This window comes from Epargyreus clarus, unplaced genomic scaffold (genome assembly GCF_041222505.1).
Source record: "Epargyreus clarus isolate Ecla_fem2 unplaced genomic scaffold, WU_Ecla_fem_2.2 ptg000001l, whole genome shotgun sequence".
In the NCBI taxonomy this organism is placed as follows: Eukaryota; Metazoa; Arthropoda; class Insecta; order Lepidoptera; family Hesperiidae; genus Epargyreus; species Epargyreus clarus.
The window spans coordinates 10,990,561-11,013,602 of NW_027332209.1; the positions used below are offsets into that span (position 1 = coordinate 10,990,561).

At 34.8% G+C, this 23,042-nt stretch overlaps 1 protein-coding gene across 1 annotated transcript in view; it reads left to right on the forward strand.

The window, feature by feature from the left end:
- Cph (BCL11 transcription factor chronophage) overlaps positions 1 to 23,042 on the forward strand; it is a 51,150-nt gene that overhangs the window by 22,344 nt on the left and 5,764 nt on the right. Inside the window, exons 2-4 of the mRNA XM_073081139.1 lie at positions 9,110 to 9,283; positions 9,597 to 9,800; positions 10,044 to 10,229. Of these exons, the coding sequence (XP_072937240.1) occupies positions 9,110 to 9,283; positions 9,597 to 9,800; positions 10,044 to 10,229 (564 nt within the window). The remainder of the gene's footprint in view (positions 1 to 9,109; positions 9,284 to 9,596; positions 9,801 to 10,043; positions 10,230 to 23,042) is intronic.

A 23,042-nucleotide genomic window follows, 5' to 3' on the forward strand; every position in this document is an offset into this window, starting at 1 on the left:
CTTAGGGTCGTATTTTCATAGTAGGTAATATTGTTACCATGATAAAATAAGATCAAAGTACCTAATAGGTAACTAAATCTGCTATATATAATAATAAGAAAAGTATATAGTATGTTATTTAACTAATAATAATAATAATAAACATAAACATTTATTTCAGACAATATAGACAAAGATACAAAAGTATAATTGAATACAGAGGTCCATATCATATATACCTTACAGACTAACATACATACTAATATATACTTATAACTAACTAAGTTAAATGTAGAGTCATCTACAAACGTATGTATGTAAGTAATACGTTATGAAAACATAGAATTTAAAAACGTAAAATTATATACTTGCTTTAAAATTTATAATGAATGAATTCGCTTTGAAATCTGTTTGGAACTAATCTGTTTTACTAATACAAGTGACTAACTGGAGTATTCCACTTTTGGACAATATAATCCTGACATTAGTCACCGGCGCCAATGGACATCTGTTTACACAATTATTCCTAAAAGCACAAAAGTTATAGAAACTGGAACTAAATCAAAACCCCTCAGAACAAAGTAGTAACAAAGTACTAGTCTATACTACTTCAATAGTATATTTTTAATTAATATTTTTGTTACCTTTTGATTCCAAAATCTATAATATACCAAATTATATACTGCGCTCAGACTATTATCTATGTAGTTAAATGTTACTTACATAGTGTATGCCGATTTACCTACATAGAATGTATTGGCCATATTTTAATTCAAAATAATAAAAAAAACACTTTTAATAGACCTTTAAAATGCGACGTTCCGTACCAAAAGCCTAACATGCATTTCTGTTGTTCTATTTCCGTCCAATACTTAGAAACAAAGAAAAATATAAACACCGCCTACACTACATTATATTAATTGGAAAGCTTAGCTTACATTCCATTTAGCGGTAAGTAATTTACTCGATACCCACGTCGATGCGGCAAAACCATTCGGTGTGAATTTTCAATTTTTTACTACCAATATTTTTCTATTAAGGGTTGTCCATCTCTCCCCCCAGGCGGTGTTACGTTACACACCTAAAGCGAAAAAGGTATAAAAAAGAGAGAATTCAAATCCCTCTAACGAAGAGGCCAATACACAAGAGGGCTCTGTTTTCCTCTGGTTATTTCCAATATTCGACCCAGTATTGGATATCAGTAACACGATTACTGACCCAGCCTTAATTCGATCAGTCGTGGTCGTTTTTTCGGTCTCCGAGGATTCTCCATTTGTGTACCTGCTCGCAAAAACGTGGTAAACTCATAATTCATTTACCTACTTTGTTGAATCGCTAAATGTTGTTTGTTTTTAACGGTGTTCAGTTTGGTAACGATTTATTACGTTACTTTATTATTCAATGCGGTTTAAAATACCTATAACGAATTGATTAGCTTTTTATTTGCCCATCTGGATTATAAAGTCTTTGTCATTTTGCGACAATCTAACTTTTATATATTTTTGCAAGAAATTTGACCTTTTTTAATCAATTTACATGTTATGCTGTGATTTGTTAAATATTTACTTATGGCTTTCAGAAATTGTTTTTTTTACACTCGGTTCTAAAAATATTAGAATTTAGCTTCCATTGTAAAATTTAACTTAGACTTTATTTTTCTTTAAAATGTATGTAATATTCTATGACAGATTTTTAAAATTGAATAGTAATGAGTAAGTTCTGTTACTTACCTACAGTTATTGTAAATTTAATTTTAACAATATATACCTAGAAACAAAAAATTTACCTCTTTAATGATAAATATTACAATATTAATTAATGCTTAATTGTTTATCTTCTTAAATGTTTTGCCATGTTGTTAAGATCGGAAGGTTATTAACAATCGATAATTAGTTTATTTCTTAGTCAAACCAAACTTAACATTGGCTATCCCTTTGCCCTAGGGAGCAAAAAAAAAGATAATCAGTCGTTTTTCTCGTTGGAATTACGTCGGATAATTCGATTAGCTATCGGTGGGCGAGAGCGTCCCCTTAAGAGGTAATCCTGTTTTATAGGTGCGCCTCCTTAATTTGATAGACTTGGCCGATCTTGGCTGGCTACTGAACACCTTTTTTGTTTATCTGTACACAGTAACGTTCAATATTGTAGTGTTCGATCAGTTTTATAGGGAATTGTAGACGGCTAATTGTGTGAAGGTACGCGTATATTTTTGTGTATTAATTTTAATAAATAGAAAACTAGTGTCAGCATATGGACTTACGTGTGACTGTTCATATAAAAATAGTCTTTACATAAATTAAAATACCAGAAAGTTGTACTTACAAGACCAAGGAAACTAAACAAATATTAAAACACTTAAAATATAAAGGACCTATGTATTTATGTACTACAATGACTTTGTTACAAAATGATCTTGACTTTTCTACACTATAAGTTAGAGTCATTACCTACGGCTAATATAGTAAAAATATAAATAGTAATGGCTACAACACTTTACTAACAAAAAATAACAGAACATTATAGTAACGTATAGCTATAGCTATGTTTTGAAAAGATAAGATTTCAGGTTGGTAAAGAAAATTCAGAAACCTTTATTCCAACTGACCGGCCATACCGAGCCCGCCCATCGCCTGGCCCACTTCGCCATTCATGGCTGAAGGCGGGCTGTGTCAACAGCTATTTAATGACGTCACTCATCCGCACACCATTAAGCGATGCGGCTTGCGGCTGCGGCTTGCGGCTGGCCATATACCTAGTAAAGGAAAATTTAGTTTTCGTTACGGTTACTACTTTAGTACGGACTATTATTGACAGCTAGAATTCATAATGCTGATTAATAAGGCATCCACAAACATGAACCTATCAATGTAGGACGAAAGTCTATGCAGATATATTGCATCTTTACTCCATTTTTAGCCATCACTATTGCAGTTATAGTCAAGGATTTTTTTGTAAGGCGTGAATAAATTTCGATTCGTTGATTTAAATAATATGATATGATGTATCTTGCAACTTTGCGGCAAAGTTTGTTTCATCATAACCATTACGTATTTTTGACTACAAACATTTAAAAACACACTTCAACAACAAACACTCAAATATATGAGGATATAATTCATTCTATATAAGAATCATTTCATCGATCATTCAACTTATATAGAGTCTAAACTACTAATGTAATTAATAGGTGCATGTAAAAAAAATCGAATAAGCCCCTCAAAATAGTATATTAACAACTCTATATAATTCCAAGAATCACAAATAAAACATCCGCACAGATTATAAACAAAAAGAGAAGGACCGAATCGCAATTTGCCGACAAGGCTTTATACCGAAAGGCTTTGAACTGAATGTCCATTTCCGACAACTTAAGCCATTGAATAAGGTTATCAAAGGCTGACGTCAAATTCGTGCGGTGGAATTTTAAACACGCAAACACACAAACAGACAACAAAACACGCAATATTATTATTGCTTATCAATGGCAACGGTAATTTAACAAAAAAAAAAAGGATTGCACTCCGGGAGTGCCGAAAGAAATAAATCTTGAATAAGTTGTTAATGTTGTGCGTTTTGATATTTTGGCATGGTTAGGAAATAATTTTGAACGATATATATATTACATTATATTACATTAATACATCTTACGAATTTTCGGCCAGACCACGTGTTCTGACGTGAATTTAACATTTTTTACTCATCACAAAAAGTGCACAATGCCGCTAAAGAAGTTTTTACTTAAAAAAAAATGGCAGCCTGTGTCTTACTTATTAAGAGAAAAGCATGTGATAAATACAGTCGAAATACTGGTAATAATAGTTTACTCAGGTTATTTTCCTGCACAATGTTTGGGAGTCTACATTTGTATTAACGTACAGGAAAATAAATATGAAAAATAGTAAAACAAAGAGCGTTTTCTTCTAAAACGTATGGAATAAAAATAATTACATAATATGTACGCAGAAGTTACGTTTTTGTGGTCGGTTTGACCGTCGCTTCGTAAGATGCAATTATTATTTAGTGTATAATTGTTATGTATAATGCATTATGAATTATAAATTACAAATAATAGCATAGTTAAGAATTTGTTAACTTACAATTGTGTGTTGCAATCTTCTTACATAATGCAAGTTTCTTTCTTTCTTTGTTATATTAACCTAAAAGCTATACACGATTACAGTTAAGAAACTTAAGTTCAAAAACAAATCAATAGTGTGAACTAAGAAAAATACTAATTTCGCTGTTATTACTTTAAATGTCCTTATCATCCTCATATAAACACAGGCATATTTAAAATAAACCACTCATAGAACCCCATTCACGTACCTACTTCAATTACGTCGGTATAGTCTGCGCCAAACTGCTAGTCCGTTCTGAAGTTGTTGCGAGGAGGTGTAGTCATACAATTTACTATGGCGACGCGATTCATTTCTATATTCAGAGCGGACTAACAGTTTTACGCGAACTATGAACATCTAATAGTGGTAGCATAGTCTGAACAAAGAAATTACAGAGCGTTATATTAAAAGTATTAAACTAATGCCGGTTACACATTCATTGGGTCGCGCTTCGAGTAACAATCAGCACTCCCCCGCAAATGCTCAGTATTATTTTTATTTGGAGTTATTGTCGTGAAAAACGACCGATTTCTATGGCACAGTACAATGGGGCGGTTTGATCCCCTGCCAATTAATATCGGCCACGGTGGTCATAGTTGTGTCAAATCGGACACATTTTTTTGTTTGAATCGACGATAACACATAGCTATCAATCTTTGTATATCAGAGCACATTCATAGATTTGTGTAAACGAATGAATGATAGGCCTAACATTTTGTGTTGATTTATAAATATTCGAAATTATACAATACTGGCTGAACCAGCTACTCTTCGGTAACTCAGTCTGATATTAACTGTTAGGGAAGTACATGGTAGTATGTAAGTAAATAATGTACCACTTATTCGTCTGATATATATAATAATAAAATTGAATTTAGGCGGATAATTTAGAAGGATTTTTGTAGTTTTGAGGATATAGGGATAAAAAGGACCTAAGAACACTTTTATGACTATTTTTTCGAGAATTATGCATACAAATATACATAAACTGAATTTTAACACAAAATTAAGAGAACATACGTATAAAACTCAGAAAACCCGATTATCCGAGAGCGTAAAAAGCAAACACGAGTGCTACTTGTTATAAATTAGACAAAGTTTCTCAAATTAACACTGTTACATTGCAGTGACGTCGGGACAAAATGTAATTAATAATTTATACGACAACGACGGCCGAGTCGAAAGTTCCTTAACACAAGTAACTCGTACCCACGTGTGGTGACCTTTTCCGAGTTGAAAAAACAAAGCACAAATTCAACTGGCATGCCACACGGTGTCGTAACGAGCTAATTTAAACTTTTGACAGTCCTAGGGTGGCTCCCCCAGCCGTCACCTGAGGCAAGGAGCTGGCTAGACAAAACTTTTCAATAAATCAAGCGATAATGTAGATGTTCACATTTTGAGCACACGTGGACTAACACTCTTGTTTTTGTAGTCTCGATCATATTTTTGAAAGCTAATACACTATAAATCATAATGGTTGAATGTAAAAGGTTACTACTAGAAAAAGACTGTAGAAGCGTTTATGCTTTCGGTTCTCACAAAGTATAATTTCAGCCGAATGTTTAACCTATACTTTATTTTCTTATTAGTTTAAAGATTTTTATTATACAATTAGTTTAAAGAATTTAATGGTGGTAGAACCCTTTGTGGTTCGACTCCGGCGGCACCACCGCCACACCTATTTCTACCTAATAACAGCAGTGTTAAGCGCTGCTGTGTTCCGGTTTGAAGGGTGTGGTAAGGGAGACAGACTTTTCCGAGGCGTTCCAGCTTAGTCCTCAGGGGTAGCGGCGCATCTGTGGCTGACCTCAGGTAGGAATATCTAATCCTATCTGGGGTTGATTACAGATGTCCATGGGCGGCAGTAGCCACTTACCATCAGGTGGACTGCATGCTCGTCTGCTACTCTTATATTATAAAAAAAAAAAAAAAAAACCTATCAACTAAAAAGTTACCTACTATTCAGACTTGTTACGCTGTACTTAATTGTTTAACTATTTGATTGACTCACAACATTTTTTATAAAATATTGTCTACCTATTAAAAACTGAAGTATCTTCAATAGTTGTTAACTATTTTATACGTAAGTGGGACAACGTTATCGACCCTTTCAAAACTGGACAACACCTAATAAATCACTATTGTATTATTGCGGGTGTACAATGCTACAGTTTAACTTGCATTGAGTTATTAAATAGCTATACCATCCCTTGAATAGCTCCTAATAAATCAGTACAGTGGAAAACAGCGTGGGTGTTTGCGCATGTGTAGGCTGACCACTGTCCAGTGGCGAGCGGAGGGCGTGGTTACCTGCGATTTGTTCGATACTTTGCACTCGATATCAAATTTCCTTGAGCGTACACACCAATAGGGTTCGGTGTAGTTCGGGTGATTTCGCTCGGTTAATTTTGTTTAGTTGATTTACGGGTTTGACCGTTTGTAGGCGGTTTTAGTCTAAGTAATGTAGTTAGCAAGGTAGCAATTTGTAAGTTTATTGTATTCAAATTTCAGTTGTATACGTCACTATCATTATTCAATTATGATAAGTTTATAAATAAGAAAAGCAAATAAAATATTGTGAGGTATTTCCACTTATTTAGTTACTTCAATTTACAAATAAATATCAATGGAGGTCAAGGTAAATAATACTGAAAAATATAAAGTATAATGAATAGTAAACTAAAAATACCTATTGTTTCGTTAGGAAGTGTGCCATCATTTCAAAAGTAATATTTTTTGTAAACATCAATTAGTGTCATCTCAATTCAAACAAGCCGTTCCAAATCAGGAAGACACCGTTCAAACTTCCTTACGGAAGCGATTAAAAAACAACCATTTGCCACGAGCCGTCACCTAAATGAATCTGTTAAGTAACATTTACATAACAAACCCCCTAAACAAACACATAGGACACGGTAAACAAAGCGATCAAACCATGTAGTTCTTGCTATATTAATTTAATACTCCGGTTACAATCGACCCCTGTGTACTCAAGAAAGTACGGCCTACTTTTCTTCACAAAGAGATTGAAGGAAAAATAATAATAATAAGAGCGTACGGAATGTAAGGGCGTCTGCATAGTACTTATGCGAAATTAGCTCGTGAACGCCTTTGATGTACCGGCCAATTGTGCCCCGCTTGAATATGAAAGCGCCTTTATAATTCTTAGGCGTCGATGCCGTGTCGCCTTTATTTATTAGGCAATTAATGGGTATGTGCCCCGTATGAAATGAGTCGTATTAATACATAAGCGGGATTTTTATTGCACGAGATTTCAGATTGCAAATGGCGTCGATTGAGTCGTTGCCATATTAAGTACTATATATAACTATTTCCATTTTTTAGTAAGAATTCAAGATATCCGATGCGTACATTCAATCTGATGTTACGTTGTAAATATGAAAGATTGATCATAAATGCGACGCTACGCCTGAAGACTTAGTTGAAATGCTTTATTTAGAGGACCATGTCATGTTTAGAGGACCATGTCACATCCTCAAAATCTAAAAATACATATTATCACTTAACACTGTTTTTTGGGCGAACTGGTGTATAACATTGAAAAGCTTATAATATTTAAAGTCAAACAATACTTAAAAATATTATTCACTTTTTAAATATGATTGAGAGCGGGCACCCAAACCGAGCTACCAATTATCTCCATTGACACGAAAACATAAAAGGTGTTATGACAGCAACTGTTCATGCTATTAACTTTCCAGCCCTAACAAAGTAACCCTTTCAAGTGGACCACAAGAAGGACTGTCATTATGCATTCAGAGATAAGTGGTCAATACAACTGACACCTTAAGACCGTGACTTCTTTAACTTACCCTGTTATTATGGGTTGCAATGAGGGGTATAGTCCATATGTCATCCGTGGTTTAAAATCGGCCTTCCGTCATCCCAAAACCTGTGTTTATAATGACACGGTCGTGGCAAATTATTTTTTGACCCTGCCATTTGTCACCTGTTCAAATAATTCGAGTTGCCGAGACGCGGCTTTGTGCTAATTGTGTAAAACTTTATTCGATATTATAAATAACTTTGAAGTGAACGATGTATAAATAGTAATAATGAGTATAGTTTTCCTGTTATGAGTAAAGCAGCAGTGTAGTGGTCTGGTTTAAAAAGTGTGATAAGTAAGTATTTAAGGAATACTAACTTAAACCTAAAGGGTAGCTTTTCACTTAGGGCTGACTTCATGATTGAACTATTTGGAATCCAACGTTATTGGACAATGTCCACTTACCATCCAGTAGCTACGTGATCGTTTGTTATATCTTTTTCAAAAACATGTAGTATAAGTGTACCAAATTCCTTACTTCTTCCTAGGGTCCGCGTTTGAATAAAAACACCATCATTTCAAAATAGTGAAGTCTACCAATCAATACTAGACCTGCATGATGGATTAAACTAAACCTATTTGTAAAATGATTATTAATATTAGTAAAGTTTTGATTAAATAATTGTTAAAAGGGCAACATTGACCCGTCTGACATTTTCTGTCTGGCAGTAAGCCAATGTTGTGAATTCTCGCGAGTAAACATTTATACTAAAAAGAGAAAAAGCAATTTTAACATAATCTTTTATTCTTTTATTATAGTATTTTAATTATATACAAAATTACATATATACATAATTAAAATACTATAATAAAAGAATAAAAGACTATGTTATATACATTGATCGGCCTTTCATAACCTTTATAAAATTGTAAAAGAAAAACAATTCCATTGTCATTGGCGATAATTTATCATATCTATAACATTATATAATATTATGAATAATATTCCATAATAATAATAATAATATACACTTAAATATTTTGCGATAAATTAAGAATACATCATACTCCGTAGCGTATCAATATAGATTCAAAATTACCTCTATTGTTATCTTTCTTCTCCCTTCTTTCAGTATCACCTCAGTTTAATTATCTATCTCTCTTTTTCTTTTCTTTTTTTATTGCAGACATTACCTATTTTTTATATTCCCTTTCCTTCCAGCGGATGCGGACAGCGCGGCAGAAGGCGGAGGCTCTCCGCCCGGCGTGCCCGCCGACACGCTCACGTGCGGGGCCTGTCGCCGGGCGTTCGCCCTCGCTGACATAGTCCGGTTCATCCAGCACAAGGTCTCGTCTTGTGACAAGGACCTCACTTCCTATCACTGCTACAGTGCTGGTACGTTCTGGAAATAATTATACTTTATTATTATTAAAACTTCCTACTTCATCAATACAACGCATACTTATATATTTTTATTGCAAACGAAATATCATTTACTCTTTTTTTCTTATAAAAGAACGTTAGTTAAAGGTACCCAGAAATGTATAATATTTTACTCCACTTGTTCTTTTATTTTATTATGTATAAATTAAATCAGTGATAATCATATTAGAGAGACAATACAATGCAAAGTCATCTGCTAAAGCACGTAAGAATATGAAAGTAATACCTATACGTACCAACAAACTTACTAAATTTATCTTTCCAGGACCCAATTCTGACCAAGAAGATGGCTCAAGGCCTGGTCAAGTGGCAAGTACCAATTCAAGTGGCAGAAGACCGTCACTTCTAACTGCTAGAAGACCACCCAGCAGCAGGGTGCACACCCCACCCCTCGCAAGCCCTTCGATAGCCCCTCCAGACCTTCTAGAAGATGGAGGTGCATCGAGTACACCTAAAAGGCTATTAGAAGGTAATATACTTCCCTATTTTAACTGATAACACTCAAATAGAATTACTTACGTAGGTAAAATTGAATAGTTATATTTATCTACCAATTAGTCTTTGGGGACGTACTTGAAACTTAATATTAATTTAAATTCTATCCCACAGCTTGTTTATAGGATTAAATTATAAAGTTCAAATGTAGTGCTCACTCTTAGATTAAACAGTAGTAATTCAATACAAATTGTTACATTTAATTATTATTTAACAGAAGGAGATGCTGGAGTATCAACGCCAAAGAGAAGGGCATCTACGTCACCAATGCCTTCCAGTTCACCTGATGAAGATATTAAGCCCAAAATAAAACAGGAGCACATGGATACCTCGGAGTCACCTGAACACCAAAAGAAATCAAGGACTGAGATGGCGGACGCCGAATCAAACACCATGCATAGCGGTAAGTTACTTGTAACTAACAATTATTATAAAAACAAAAACTCTACTGTTTAAAAACGTAGCCAATCCATAATTAAGAAGCATCCAACGACACCTCATAAAATCTTATAGGCTGTATAACGTGCCACAATATGAGATATACATACTCGTGCATACATATGCTTCAAAATATAACCTTACACAGTTCGGTAAAGAGATATTACAACTTTGTACAAAATACACGTATTATCAAAGAAAAAAAACTTTTGATTGCCACTACGTGACATTGAAAATTTAATCCATACAAAGCATAATTTGATATATCCAACAATGATACGTTTTCACGCCCATTCCAAATATAGAAAAGATTTCATTTCAAACGACCGCGTCATCTTCCTTTTTCTGTCCAGTATTTAGTGTTTTATTAATGATTCCTACAATCCGTTGACGAGTTCAAAGGATTTGGCCCTTGGAGACAATTTTATCGCTTCCCTCAGTCTCCTTTGTCCTATAACGTGCAAGATGTTGCACAATAACAATGCTGGACGCCGTTCAGAGAATGCTTACGTCATGATTCGTCCATATATTTTGGATACTGGCTTAATCGCGTCACTTCATATAGAAATAGTTTTACAGGGTGTTAGAACTAGAAATTATTATTTTTACTAATATTATAGTCTTCAAAAGTAGTATTATTGGGAGGTTACGATTCTTTCTCATGAAGCATTTAAAAGGAATATAGTTCAGTAAATTCTATAAGACATATTACCATAAGATTAAGAAGTACATATGTGAGAATCTGAACTCCTTTATCAAGATAGAGCCTCTAACGGGAATAACGGTTTCATTATAAAATTAAGCTTTAAAGCTCATTCAAGTTAGAGGACGGAACATCTGTATAAGCGAGCGATCTTGCGGGGGTGGTTCGAAAAATAATCTATCCGAGCGTAACCCTTTGTGCGAGCAGATGTGCCGTCATTTGACACTTTTGTATTAAACCGTTGCACAACAAAAGCTTTCTTAAACCCGAAAATTGTGCACCGTTCAAAATTTCCAACCCGCATTTTGTCAACCGCTTTGTACAAGGAGCATAAGCGGTCGGAACAGTTTACACAAAATTACCTACCAAAGTATTCGCAGTTGATAGAGAAATACAAACTTGTAGACCAAACTCCTACACTTAATATGAGTTTTTACGTTTTGACAAAAATGACTGTTTTTGTATTTCGCATACATTTCCAATCAGTTCTGATACCGTCCGCTGGGAGCGCTGATTGGATATATATGGGCAAATATGTAAATAAATACAAAAGCAGTAATTTTTGTAAAAAAGTAAAAACTCATACTAAGGGTACTGAAAAGGAACATAAAATAGACCATTTTGTTTATATCAATAAAGAAATCTTGCTGACACATAATAAGATTGCGCTATCGTCTAAACGTCAAATGCAGCTTTGCTTCAACACCAGTTGTTTCGGATTATTGGGTTTATCTAAACGTTCATATTAACCCCTTCAAGTGAGCTGTCAAACCAGCTACATTCAATAACGCATGAGGGCCCCGTTGCAATAAAATATTATATTATATCAAATTGATAACCAGAAACAATGCATACCCATCTATAAATCTACTAAACTCCAGCTTATTGTCAAAATAAAGGTATAATTCTCATGGTGACAGTTGAATTGTGACCTCGTGCCGACTTAAAAAAGGGATCTTAATTTTAATTGTATTATTTTGTACATATTAATTAACCCCATCGCTGTAGCAGATAAAGGGGATGTTTTGGAAGAAAAAAATTTTTTGCATGAGCACACGATTGACGTATGCGCATTGTTATCTTGTGCCTTTTGTGATGACCCTTATGTTAACCATGGCTGTACAACTGACAAAAGAAGTGAAGTTTCGTGAACCGGTGATTGAATATTCAACAGTTCGTCTGCTTGTTTAAAGTCCAATATTGTAGTGACATTCGTTGACTTTAACGACTGTTTGGACAAAGCCGATTTTGATATTATAATTGTCAAAGATGCTACTGAGGTTCCATTGTCAGGAGCGGTCTTTTATAATTTTTTCAAAGATAAAAAATGTTTGGCGTGTTCCTGACACGTTGTACATGCTCATGCGCTCTCCGTGACCTACGGAACTTCTTTGAGCGTGACACAATGGACGAGGATATTTTTAGTTTTTGTACGGTCGGGAAGGTGTCTAAGTGGCGGGTTTTAAATAAGTGGGTTTTAATTTTGGATGTGACGTCTTTTCTGTGTGAAAGGTGAGGGGAAGATTGTCTCGTGCCTATCGCGTGTCCTTTGACTGTGTGGTTCCTGGGTATATTTAGAATGAAACCAATACTCATACTTACTTTATACAATGCACTTTAACTCTCATAAACAGGATACATTAAAGTAAATGCTCTGAGTTTTAGTTTTGGGTATTTCTACATTTTTGTTTTATTTAGCTACTGTAGATCTTAACAAACAACGGTTTTACATGTACATTGTTTTCACAAGTTGTCTTCGCCGTAGTTATTTCCATCACAAAACGCCGGAGAACCGATGGTCGTCATTTACTTGTATCAAAATAAATATTGGACCAAGTGTTCAGTGGGTCCAGTGTTTGTTCTCTTTTGTTTGGCTTACAAATTAATGAAGGATTGTCGGGCCAGCTAGGTATTTTGTATTCAAATTGTGAATGGTGAGGATGGCCTCATTAAATATTTGTCGGACATAGATTTCTGATCCTTTCAATCCCTTTGGATCGAGATCAGGTTAACATTTATATAGGCATAATGTTTGTGAGGATTTAGTATTGGTTTCCTGTACTAGGCTTATATGCTAAATATAATATCATAATAATTGAAAATTTGTAAATATTATTACTGACAGCATTTTCTGAGTCTCTTAACTGACCCTGCGTATAATGATAATACTACGGTAAAGGGATACCCATATCGATTTCGCGGGACCCCTCTCAGTGCTCGCTGATAAAAATTATCGTTTTAAACTTGAACGTACACGGTCTACCGCATCGTAAAACGTCGGTCAGCGAAGTCTAAACAATGACGCTTTCTACTTACCCGCTCATGCAAAATAAACGTTACCACAAAAGAGTTTCATCGAGACAGAGTTTTAGATAAATCCCCCGTATTTGTGGTCTAATTACGCATTCATAGACCGTTTCCTTGATCGCCCCCGTAAATGATATCTTAAGTTCCGTCCAAGATATTTACATATCAAGACATGTTTTCTTAAGGGTCGGCCACAAAGGGCCATCTCGACGCCCAATCTTTAATCCTATCTCGGGACCTTTGCGGGCAAATTTAAATTTCTTTAGAAATATCGTCCTTATTATGTGTCTGCGGGTTCTATTCCTTGCGACGTTCGTGGGTGAGATAACGTAAGTTAAGTCCGAGAGGAGATTGTTGAGAAAAAACTACCGCTAACTTCGACCAGATCCCATCTTGGGCGAGATGCTTGTTGAAAACTGATCTTTAACGCAGGATGCTCAAAATCGCATATCGATTGTCATCTTCGGGATTAGTACAACCTTATTTTGTATATGAGGTGATAAGTCTTTATGAAGGGTCAACCTTTTCTATAGTGAGGCTCACCCTTTTAGTGAAAAGAGTCCGTTGATAGCTGATTTAGGAATAGTGATAATGCATTCACTGTGTGTAAATATATCATAGATTTATGCTATGATAGATTGCTTTGCCCTTAGCAATGCTTTATGCGTATGAAATATGTTTGACAATGGTTTTGGAATATTTATACGCATTCGTGGTATTGGTTTGGTGTGCTTACTATAGTCTTGGTCATGAACTACAAATATTTTGATACAATCGTATTCATCATTACTCTTAACATGAAATTGATACACTATAGTTAACTTTTATGTAACGCTTACTATATATTGTATACTTGTTTTTGAAAACCATTAATAATAATCATTAATAAAACTGAAATTCTATAAAATTTCACTTTCATTCATCCTATAAAATTATATTTATTTTCATAGACCAATTACTATTAATTAATTTATTTAATCTATTTCTACATTTACACAGAAGCCTAAAATTGTATATGCAATAACTCTGTTACTTATTTAATCAAAAATATCAACAAGCATTACTTCAGAAATCAATTTTAAAGCACGTCCACTTTGATGTCCCCACTCTTCCCCTGCATCGTTTTATTGTTTTTCCTCAATTTTTTGTAATATGTGGTAATGGTCGTCACACACGTGTCGACAACGGTTATTATGAGTTTAAAATAGCCCTCGCATCTGGGCAACGGCGGTCGTGGACCAATTTCGGAGATCACATTTTGGTGTCTCGTAAGAGGATTTTGGACATATGTGGAATGGTTCTAGGGATAGATGTAGACGTTGGATTTGTTGTGTTAGTTATTTTTGGGCCCCTTATTAGGTTTGGGTGTAGGTGAATGATTTGTGAAGTTGAAATATATTTTTCATTTCATTATTAATACGATGAAAAGTAAAAAAGTAAAGTTAGCTAGATTTATTTGTTTTTCGTTAATTAATTTGATGATTTTTCAACTTTCGTCTTATCATTAGCAAGAAGGTATTTGAAAATTTAGGCAACTTTATCTTTAATTTCAGTAAGACACTATGTTTCTGTTGATTTTATAAAATTTAATGCACTTAAAGAGAAATACAATTTTAATTTGTTCGTGATTATTATTACAATTTTTTAAGTAATAACTGTGGACTACTATAGAAAACTATGGAGGGTGTAGTCAAAAACATCGAAATTATGAAACTTAGTGGAGCTATCAATAACATCACGCCCTATTTACATAGGCGTAACTGATTTCAGGGAGGGTGCGTTCGAAACAATTTGTGAAGTAACTCGATAGTTTACAGAAATCACAATTTAGCTGCCGATCGCAATGGGTGCGGTTACGCCATCTTGAATTTATGATTTTATAACGAGCCTTTAGGTAAGGCAATTCTAAAAGGAAATCGGCGTCGAATTAGATTTAAAGCTAAAACAGCTTTTATGGTAGACATGAGCTGCATAGTTATAAAAGAAAAAAAAAGAATTAAATCAATCAACGAGCAGTACCTATAGTTCTAGAAATTTACGTAAGTGATGATAACATTTTTTTTAAATTAAGTTGGTATAGGAAATTTTAATTTAAATTGGGTAGTTCATATGTTATGTAGTCGTAATAACAATAACGAAGCAATTATTTGTTGAAACTTAAATTTTACAATTTTACGTTTTTGTGTACAGCATTAAGCAGCAGTAATGTCTGGCATAAATGAATATTTTGAGAACATTAGATTACAATTAGCATTGTTGTATCAGGATTAATTTTACATTATTTAACAAGTCGTAGCAAAATTTTAATTCTTGTAACTTGTCGGTGCGGGGTCACTTTTTGTACTGTTAACTCAGTAGGTATTATTGTAAAACACTTGTGTACAGTCAGCGCGGTCGTATCGGTCATTTCATTATTTTAAATGTTTACTTTGTCCCAGACGCTCACATTCATAATGCATGCGTCATCCGAACTTCAGATCTGTTAGCTGCAAAAAGTATCTAAAATATGTTCTTGGAAAATGAAGCCAATATACAATTAAGACAATATACAATAAACATAATTACCTACGTCACTGCTTATTGATATAATTAAGTATTGATAGTGTAGTGGTTGAAACTCTGCCTCTCAATCGAGGGGTCCGAGGTAAACTCCAGGCACGCATCGGCATTACAGGCAACCTCTGATTTTTTTAGCTATAACATAAAAAAAGTTTCGAAAGGTATGTGAAGTCTAACAATTAGAATTTTTCCAGCGCGGTGGACTATGGTCATCTCTCATTCTGAGAGGAGACGTGTGCTCAGCATTGGGATAGTAATGGGCTAATGCCAACAATAATCATATGTTATTTAACAAGGCTATTTTCCACGTCATATAGTGAATAATTAGGAAATTAAAAGGCAAATGGATAGAAAAAACGTATTGTAAATTGCTCAAGGCTGATTTTTTCATGTGAGCGCCAGTTAAACTAAAACTCTTAGGTCACAAACAATAATTGACCTACATTTTAATTTCGTACACATGAAATTCTTAAAGCCTACGCTATTTATATCTACCGATGTCTAATTTTATTACACCTAATTTTAATAAATGTCGCAACCATTCGACTTTTGTGACGCTCGTGCCGTGCGCGTGAAATGTTCCATCTGCAAATTTTATTTTCCATACCGACGTAACATGTCTCCAGTTATGGGTCACAATTTGCACCATTCGGGTTATAACCAGGGGGTGGGCGGAAAGGGAAGGCGGTCATTCAACGCAGCGGCGCGACGGACATCCGTCGCATAACAAGTCGATGGCGAACTCACCCCGCTCTTATAAATATCGCATAGCTTTGAAAATAGGACACCTTTTTTCAGTCGCAATGATTAAGGTTTTTCTCGGTATTTCTCGATTGGAAACTTGCTTTTTTTGTGGGATTTTAATGGTGTTAGAATCTTGGTGTATTGGAGCGATTTTTATATATTTAATACTCGTTTTGGATCATTGTGTATATATGTTATAGGCAAACTCCGAAGCTCCGGCGCTCCTAGGTTGGACTGGTCAATCCTCAGGTCAGACTGAATGACTTAGTCAAAGCCCAAACAAATGTAAATTTTCGGCCTTTGACTAAACAATTTTCGTCAAACCTGGGAGAGACTAATTTGGTCAGGCAAACGTCAAAGCACAATTTTATTAAATCGGGGTTTGACGAGTCAAACTCCGATATAGGTATGAAGTGTCTTATCTTCGTATATTTGGAAGTATTTTATCATTTAAGCAGCTTTCAAGTCTTAAGAACCGCTTAACTCTGCCAGTTCTGACACCTGATTGGTCAGCTTACGTGATTTTCACTTTTATATTTGAGATGCTTTGAATGCCGTGTGGCATTAGGCCCACCTTTTGTACGATGTGCAATAAAGTATAAAATAAATAAATAAATGCTTTGGAATATACGGAGGTTAGTTTGTAAGATTAGGTATAAAAAAATAACATTTTTAAAATTTTGATGTTTATTGTTTTAATAATTTAAAAAAACCTAACCTAACCATACCTAACCTAACCTAACCTAACCTCACTCATCTTCAATTTTACACAATTACACGCCCGCACGCTCAATGAACGAACATGAAATGACAAAACAATCGGTCGGAACACCGCGAGAGACATTATGAACCTGTTTAAACATGTTCAGATCAACGTTTGACCGAGTTTTGCAGTCGCTTCTAGGATTGACTAGGCCAAAACCGAAACAGAATAATTTACTTTCGACGTTTGACTGAAAAGTTAGGAGCTCCTGGGTTTGACTAAAAATACTTCAGGCAAAGGGCGAAATTGAAATGTATTTCGGGGATTGCCTGATGGCTTTGGCCAAACCTAGGATAAACCAGTCCTTCCGCGAAGAGACTGTGTATCGGACTTTGACTATAACATATATATTTTTTTAATAATTCGGGGTATAATAAATACATGTATTTACGATTATAGTTTGCAAGTTAAATGAATAATACGTACCTAAAGTTTTGTATATATTGGTATCTTATTGATAATTTACATTATAATTATTTAGGGCGTTTTACAAATGAATAATAACAAAAAAAATACTTTTTACAAATAGCATTACCTACTTCTTTGTCTTACCTTTCGAAAAATAACTAAACATACCTAAAATTGTTATCTAAAGCTAAATTTTCAAACACTACTTTAACTGAAATAAATTGGATAATACATTGCAAAGTTCCTTCTAAAAAGTTTTCGTATAAATCCTGAACTGAAGTTGTTTTTATTCAGACCGAAAACAAACATTGAGAACAACCGAATTGTACCTACTACCTACCTGCTTTTATTAAATTTTCTAGGGCTTATAATACCGACGGATTTTTCAAAATTAAATAACTTTTTTGTACCATAATAAACCTCTCAGAAACAATATTATTAACTTAGTATTTCTAATCAGATTCTACTAATTGATAAAATTAATTAATATTTACCTACCCGTATATTTCGAACAATAATAGCACTTAACAAAAAAAAAACAATAATAATAAACTAATAAATTCTTACTTTATCCTTTTTATATCCAAAGCATAGTTGTGCAACATAGCACTTAAACATGTCTATGGCAGTCTCAAACTGTAGTTCCTAACGGTGTCCGCGAGAGGCGCTGGTGTGCGAACAACTGTTGTCGGCCGGAAACAGCGCCGTCGGCTTCCGGCCGAACGTACTATATGGACCGCTGAGATTTCATATTTTCTAGCGCTCTCGGAATTTTATTTACGACATTTTCTGCCCAAGAAAGTACGGAGTGTAACGCCAGGCGTTTGAAAGAATTTCCTACAAACGTCTTAATATCGAGGTGAAAAATGATGAATGCCAATTTATCTGTATATTTGTCATATCATATTGTAATGATCATAGCAATTGATTTTATACAAAATGAGTTTTTCCCATTATTTCAATTTAAACATGAAGAAGCTAGAAAGAAAAAAATAAAACTGTTTGAAAAGTTTGAAGTCACTTATTTGCATGTATATTTTATACAATTAGAAAAAGTTTCAAACATTTCACATTTTATTTAGGTCTATGCATTATCCTGTGTTTGGTCCAGATTATCCTTTGGAGCTCCATGCTTGGCTTGACATACCCAATTCGAACAAAAGTTTGACATTCTATGGAATTTAAACATTAAAATTCGGATGTTCAGAGTCTTTTCACGTTACTGCTTCATTAAAAGTACTTCATGATGTCGCGAATGGCGGTTTACTGACAGATAATGAACAAAACTCACGTTTTATGCATTCAGATATCAATCTCGACGGTAAAAAAGATCTAAGACAAGATTAATTAAATCAAATGAATTTATGCCACCTATTAGCGGAGTAAGATGAAGATGTCGATGGAAATGCTAATTTGCGACCATTTTTTAATGATTGTCTTAAATTACTTTGAGAATTCTTTGTCATTTTAAATACTCTAGGGCCAATGTGGTTATCGATATTGCCGCTCAATTAAAACAAAGCCAAAACTTCCTTTCCTTCCTACCTTAGGTATTTGATTACGTTAATCTGCATGTGGACACAATGACATGATGGTAAGTGACTACTGCCGTCTGTGGCCATTTGAAACCATTAATAGGATAGACCTAAAGAAGGCCACAGATGCTTTATCTTACCTTACTTTTACGGATACCTTTAAGGATGATGGCAAGCCTTATATAACCTATAAAGCTACTAACGTCACTGCGCTTATAGCTATGTGCCACTAACAAATTGAAAACGATCCGCCAAGTTAAGTAACACCGATCCTTGGTGTTGAATGGATTCTATTAGCTAATTATCATTAATGTTTCCGTGCTTCAGAGGATTAAGTGATTTAATTTTGTGATTCAACTGCCATGAAAGGGATTCAATCCTGGAAACGGGGTAACTATGTCTTCTTGTAAAATCTTCTACTGTAGGTCTTCTTCTTACTTATTTCATTGGAGGTTCATGTTCAACACAGGACTTGAGGTCCACTAAAAGGCTTTAAAAGACCTGAAGAATAAATGCCCTACACACTTATTTCTCGTTATAGTAGCTATGTTCCCATTGATGAATTCTGACTTGATGGATGTGATAGGCCACTCATAGGTTGTCCCTGTAGTTCCGGGACCAAAATAGGGCTACGGTATCCCCTGCCTGTCGTAAGAGGCGACTAAAAGGGGCTTCCGGGGTTGCGGGCGGTAAGAGTGGGAGCTCAAACCGCCCGGCCAGCAACCCCGGGAAGGACGGCGGTATGTGTGGTCGCATACCGTCGTGTACAACAGACAGTGCGGCGAGCGGCATGCTCACCTGGACGGAGCCCGACGGGGCAACGCGCTAAGAGGACTCCGGTTGCGTTCCTCTGGAGATCCCGGAGTCCTTTACGCAGCGCCGAGGACGGCCACCGGGGGGGTTTTAGTGCGGTAAGAATCCCACATAACTCTGTGTCGCTCCCACGGCACCGAGTACCTTTCGAAGGTTTCCCCCTCGAAAACAAAAAAAAAAAGGCCACTCATAGGTACAAATAAAATTATTATCTCAGGAGAAGAATCTTCAGGTAGGACTTCTGTTTAAATTTAATTTCAAATGTCTATCTGCCACTTAACTTACATGATACCATCGACTAAAATAAACCGAAAAGTCAAGTCTGCAGTCTACACCCAATCCACCAAACGCAGACGGGTGTAGCAACCCAAGCCTAAAGTTTAACAACCGTTTCGATTTCAAAAGGCGATCGTTGATTATGGCATTGTACAAGCCAGTGGGGGTGAAATTTTTAAACGCCACCCGTCTGGACTCCCCCCACCGGATGCGTTAAGGGAGGCCGTTTAAGCGCGGACAGTAATGTCTTGCATTGTTTTATGGACAATGCCGTAAATATAGGCTTTATTAATCTATCATGTGGGTTGGGAGTTAATACGTAACCTTTGAGGAGCAATTTATCTGGCGTATAAGGATAATATAACTGGATAGGTCTAAATATTACATTTTTAAAGATAATGCAATTTATTTAATAAAATAATTACAACATAAAAATATTGCATATTTATTATTATGAATATGATTCTTTGTTAATTTATGTATCGCAAAACTTTATTTTTATAACTTACTTCAATAAAGTTCAATTTAAAAGCATAATATATACATTAAAGTCATAGATTTTGTATAAATTGTATTCCTTTATACTTAGACTAAATTTTACAAGTTATTTTACATTCAATCAGCAAATCTCTCTCAAAACTATAGGTTCTTAGTAGGCACATTTTTAAATACGTATTATCTATTAATACCCAATGTGAATACACAAAAATGAATCAATACAACAGATTACAAATAACCGCTCATCGCAACAGTAAGCTCTACCTACCATTGCCACACGTTAAACCTCAAAACCATCGAACCGAGACCAATACGAACCAATACAATCCAAATCCGATCACCCACACGGCTTTATTGTTTAATTATCGCCATTATAACACACAAAGCGAACGAGAGATCGTATCACGGATTCAAATTACTACGTAATCTATAAGCTTCTACCAATCGTGTTTCGTTAAGGCTACTGCCGTTGACTTTTGATGTTATTATGACAGTGATCGATATGGTCTTCAAAGGGAGTTTTTGTGGGATTAATGCATCTTGATAAGATGGTGCTGGGGTAGATGTTCCAACTTAGTCCTCACGTTCATATGTGACTCACTTTAGGTAGAACACCAATTTAATTTGGCGTTGATTTATAAAATGTTGCTATCAGATTGAAAATGGTAGAACCCCTTGTGGTTGGACTCCGGCAGCACCACCGCCACACCTAGTTCTGCCTAATAAAAACGTGTTTAGCGCTGCTGTGTTCTGGTTTTAAGGGAGACATACTTTTCCGAGCCGTTCCTTAGTTTAGTCCTAAGGGGTACCGGCGCATCTGTGGCTGATCTCAGGTAGGAATATCTAATCCTAACTAGGGTTGATTAACGACGTTCGTGGGCAGTAGCCACTTACCTGCTCGTCTGCTACTCTTATACCTCATAACATTGGTATGTAGCTGCTATATTCTAGTCTGGTGTGTAGTATTATTATGATAACTGTTAATTCCATGGCCTTTACTAGTCCCTTAATATCAAAGGTACATGCTAGATACTGTTATATTGAATTTGAAAGTAATGTAGGAGGACATTTATTTTTTTCTGGGCAGCACGATGACCAATCTGTAATACAATGAACAATGCTTTGGACAAAAAGGTCAAAATATATTGATATTATGATACATAATATTTATTAACAGGGTGTTCAAAGATGTCACGTTTTTTATTTGATAAATAAATTCATATTTAATGAAAGGAATTGAATATTGGATACCTACCCGTATACAGGGTGAATTTTTAAAACGGGCCTTCAGGGCCAAATCCGAAACTATAAGGATTAGCGAAAAATGCTGAAAGGAGTTACGAGGCCGATTTTGATAAAAACTAAAACCGCATCATTAGTTTTTTAAAATATCTTTTACCCTAGCCGGGAATCGAACGAGTTCATTTTTAAAAAAATTACACCCTCTATATTATTCCACCATCTGATAGTGTCGCTTAAAAGTATCAAATTCTGGGAAGTAATGTTATGTGACAAATTAAAGGAAAAGGAAAATTTTGATGAAAATACATATTTTTCCATACATTGCCATACTAATCCTTAAGGATTATACATAACAAATGATTTATGTGTAATTCTTTAGAAACATACGTAAGTCATACCATTGAAGAATTTGTTAGTTAATCAACTAATTATTCGATGTTATAACCGTGACATACGGCTTAGTATGAGAAAGTAATAGTTTGGCAAGTAAATTACCGCCGTTTTTAGGATTTATTTTTTAATAAAAATAGATAAGTGATTAAATAGTAAATTGTTATTGTTTGTTGTTTATAACTACGTTTCAACAGTAAATATAATTTTCTATATCTCTTTGTTTAGTTATCACTCGGATATGACTCGAAAAAGACATTCTCGCAAATTGTCAATTTTACATCTGTATTAAACGAAACTCCGCCCATAGCAAGTTAAATCTATTATAATGGTCCTAAAAGTAACCTTAACTAAGTCGGTCATAAAAATATAAATTCTTGAAGAACAAAACGTCCATTTCGAATGATTTGAAACATTGAGCCAAAAAATTGTTAATATGCAAAATGTTTAAATTGATGAATGGCGGGAACTTAACTGCCAACTTAATATCAAAAAGTATGTATTTTCTTAAAATTGAGGCTTTTCCTTAAGTTTGTCATT